This window comes from Sinocyclocheilus rhinocerous, unplaced genomic scaffold (genome assembly GCF_001515625.1).
Source record: "Sinocyclocheilus rhinocerous isolate Xijiao unplaced genomic scaffold, SAMN03320098_v1.1 scaffold2144, whole genome shotgun sequence".
In the NCBI taxonomy this organism is placed as follows: Eukaryota; Metazoa; Chordata; class Actinopteri; order Cypriniformes; family Cyprinidae; genus Sinocyclocheilus; species Sinocyclocheilus rhinocerous.
In genome coordinates, this window is record NW_015665005.1 from 2,562 (window position 1) to 5,743 (window position 3,182).

A 3,182-nucleotide genomic window follows, 5' to 3' on the forward strand; every position below is an offset into this window, starting at 1 on the left:
TAGACAAGACATATTATATGATATCCTACAAAGCATGTTCAAAATTCACCAATATAGATTAAGTATTTCATTTTTATGGGTACCGGCACATGTTGGGATAGAGGGAAATGAGGAAGCTGATCAAATGGCCAAGAAGGCATTAAAACAAACCGATATAGATATAAACATATCACTTAGGAAAGCAGAAATGAAAGGAATAATCAGAGGGGCTATGATTAGGAAATGGCAAAAGATGTGGGATAGGGAGGTAAAGGGTCGGCATCTATACAACATTCAAAAACAAGTTGGAAATGGAAGGAAAAACTTTGGAAGTAGGAAGGAGGACACAATAATATCTAGACTCCGTATTGGTCACACAGCTCTTAATCAATCATTATTTATTATTGGTAAACATGAATCAGGTAATTGCAATAATTGTGGTATACCAGAGACTGTGGAACATATCCTATTACATTGTGAAGCATATGAAAGAGAAAGAATGCGATTAATAGAAGAATTAAGTTTGTTGAATATTGAAAGAATAACAATTAAGACAATACTAGAGTATGCTCCAGCACAGTATAAAGTCTATAATGCAATTATTAATTATTTGAAAGCAATAGGTTTAATAAATAGAATTTGAAGATCACATAATGAAGTATATAAAATAATTGTATCCTTGTGTAATACTCCTTTGGTCAAACTAAGGAAATTTGTTTTTTTGTATTTTTTATTGTTTTGCTATATGCTGTCAACCAATATACGTCATGCTCCACACTCCAGTCCAGTAGGTGGCGGAAATGCACCTTTTAAGTGGGTTTGCCAACCGACATTAAAAAGAAAAGAAGAAGAAGAAGAAGAAGGTCAGGAAGCGTCAGCGGGAGATGCGTCATGGCGTCACTTCCCGTACCATTTGGCAGTTGCTTTTGCCGGAGCGCCATGTTGGTTCAAACAAAAGAAACAACTTCATTACCGTCATAACAGTTCATGACAGGCCGAAACGCAATGGCGGAATATAACCTTCTTCTCAGCTTCTCATAAGCCGGAGATTTTCATAATGCCTTTGTAAGTATCTCGTCGGAGTTTGAAGACAAATGCGATCAAAGCAAACGCGAGGTCTTGGGCCTTATGTCGCGAATCGGTCGCAAACTCGACACGTTAATCAAAACATTTGATGGTGCGGTGTAGTTGTTGAACTGGTTTTCATTGCATGCGTTTTTTAATCAAACTTGTCGATACGCACCAGTTAATGAGATATAATGGTCACCATGCTGTCAGATGTAGAGATTGGGCTCATAGTACGCACGCCGGCTTGTATGTATGGACTTTAAATCTATATAATTCAGTGGTAGCTGAACTTTGTTCAGAGTTGTAGATCAGTAAGGTTCGTGCACGTATAGATGTAGGTCAGTGACTTCAAAATAATACCCTTCATCGGGGCAGGGACGCGTCTGTAAAAGTTGAACTATTTTTATCTTCACATGGCGGATTGTGCGGACAAATGCGATCAAAGCAAACGCGAGGTCTTGGGCCTTATGTCGCGAATCGGTCGCAAACTCGACACGTTAATCAAAACATTTGATGGTGCGGTGTAGTTGTTGAACTGGTTTTCATTGCATGCGTTTTTTAATCAAACTTGTCGATACGCACCAGTTAATGAGATATAATGGTCACCATGCTGTCAGATGTAGAGATTGGGCTCATAGTACGCACGCCGGCTTGTATGTATGGACTTTAAATCTATATAATTCAGTGGTAACGTTAGCTGAACTTTGTTCAGATTTGTAGATCAGTAAGGTTCGTGCACGTATAGATGTAGGTCAGTGACTTCAAAATAATACCCTTCATCGGGGCAGGGACGCGTCTGTAAAAGTTGAACTATTTTTATCGTCACATGGCGGATTGCGCGCGACCCTAAGAAAAAACAGCTAACGTTAGGCGTGAAGCAATGTACATAAACTAGAGGTGATCGATACTGCAGTAAATACAAAGTAACTACAGAGCCACGATCGCCGATACCGATAGTTTTTCTTTTAAAAGCATGCATTTGAATGAACCAATTACACTTTGAAAATGAACAATAACTCATGCTGATCTGACCAAAACATTCCATGCACCATTGCTATGTGGGTATGCTTTGCTTTTCTGAAGGGACTCTGACTTCTAAAACGTTTAACGTGAAAAATGCTTAGGAGCCCATGTTCATGTTAAGCGCTTTTCTTCCATAGAAAACGGTAATAAAGAAAATGCTTGATGTTGAGAAAGTAATATTAAAAGACCAAACACAGTATACACCTTATTACTGTTGCAAACTATATACAAACGAGCAGATGAGCCCAGATAAATGAAAGCAACACACAGTTTCACATTAAATGTTTTTCTCCCATAGAAAACCATTGTAAAACACTTAACGTGGCTTAATGGATAAAGACAGTGATATAAAAACAAATTCGGTGTAGAGTTTATTAAAAATATATACTACGTACAAGCAAGCAGATGAATCCAGAATATAATTGATATATCCTCTCATTGAAAACCATTATAAAAAATGCTTAATGTGACATAATGGAGGAAGACCTCCTATAGAAAACCAACGTGGCTTAATGGATGAAGCGATATAAAAAGGCCAAATTCGGTATACAGTTTATAAAAATAGGCTATGCTATGTATTATATGAAGGATTTCCCTCCTCCACTCTTAATTTTTTTTGCAGCCTGGGGTTCTCTTTCTCTCTCTTTTTTTCTTTTCTTTTTAATTTCTGCCATATCTCTTACTACAGCCAAAAGTGTCTGCTTGTGCTTGGCGCCACTGAGTCACGTGATGGCATGACAGCAAAACACAGCAGAGCAGGGAGGGCAGGAGGAGCAACATGTGCATACATGAGATGTGGAAGGAGCGGCGTATAGACACGCACAGACATGTGTACTCTTTGATGAAACGGGAGCAATGTACTGAGTATAGAAAAGAGAAACTTAAACTAAAGTATCGATCCGATACCAAAACCAACGTTGGTATCGATACTGTCGATTAGGGTTATGCCGGTATCAAATTTTCATGTTGCGATTAATTGCTAATGCTTTTATTACGGTTTACGGTATTATGACGATATTGAAATTAAGTTAAAAAAAAAAGTGCTGTCATAATACAGTATACAGTGGGTACGGAAAGTATTCAGACCCCCTTAAATTTTTCACTCTTTGTTA

At 38.0% G+C, this 3,182-nt stretch overlaps 1 protein-coding gene across 1 annotated transcript in view; it reads left to right on the forward strand.

The window, feature by feature from the left end:
• The first annotated feature begins 841 nt into the window (after positions 1–841).
• Positions 842–3,182, forward strand: part of LOC107730806 (poly(A) polymerase alpha-like) — a 33,584-nt gene continuing 31,243 nt past the window's right edge. Inside the window, 1 exon segment of the mRNA XM_016541748.1 lies at positions 842–1,044. Within this exon segment, the coding sequence (XP_016397234.1) occupies positions 1,037–1,044 (8 nt within the window). The 5' untranslated portion in view covers positions 842–1,036.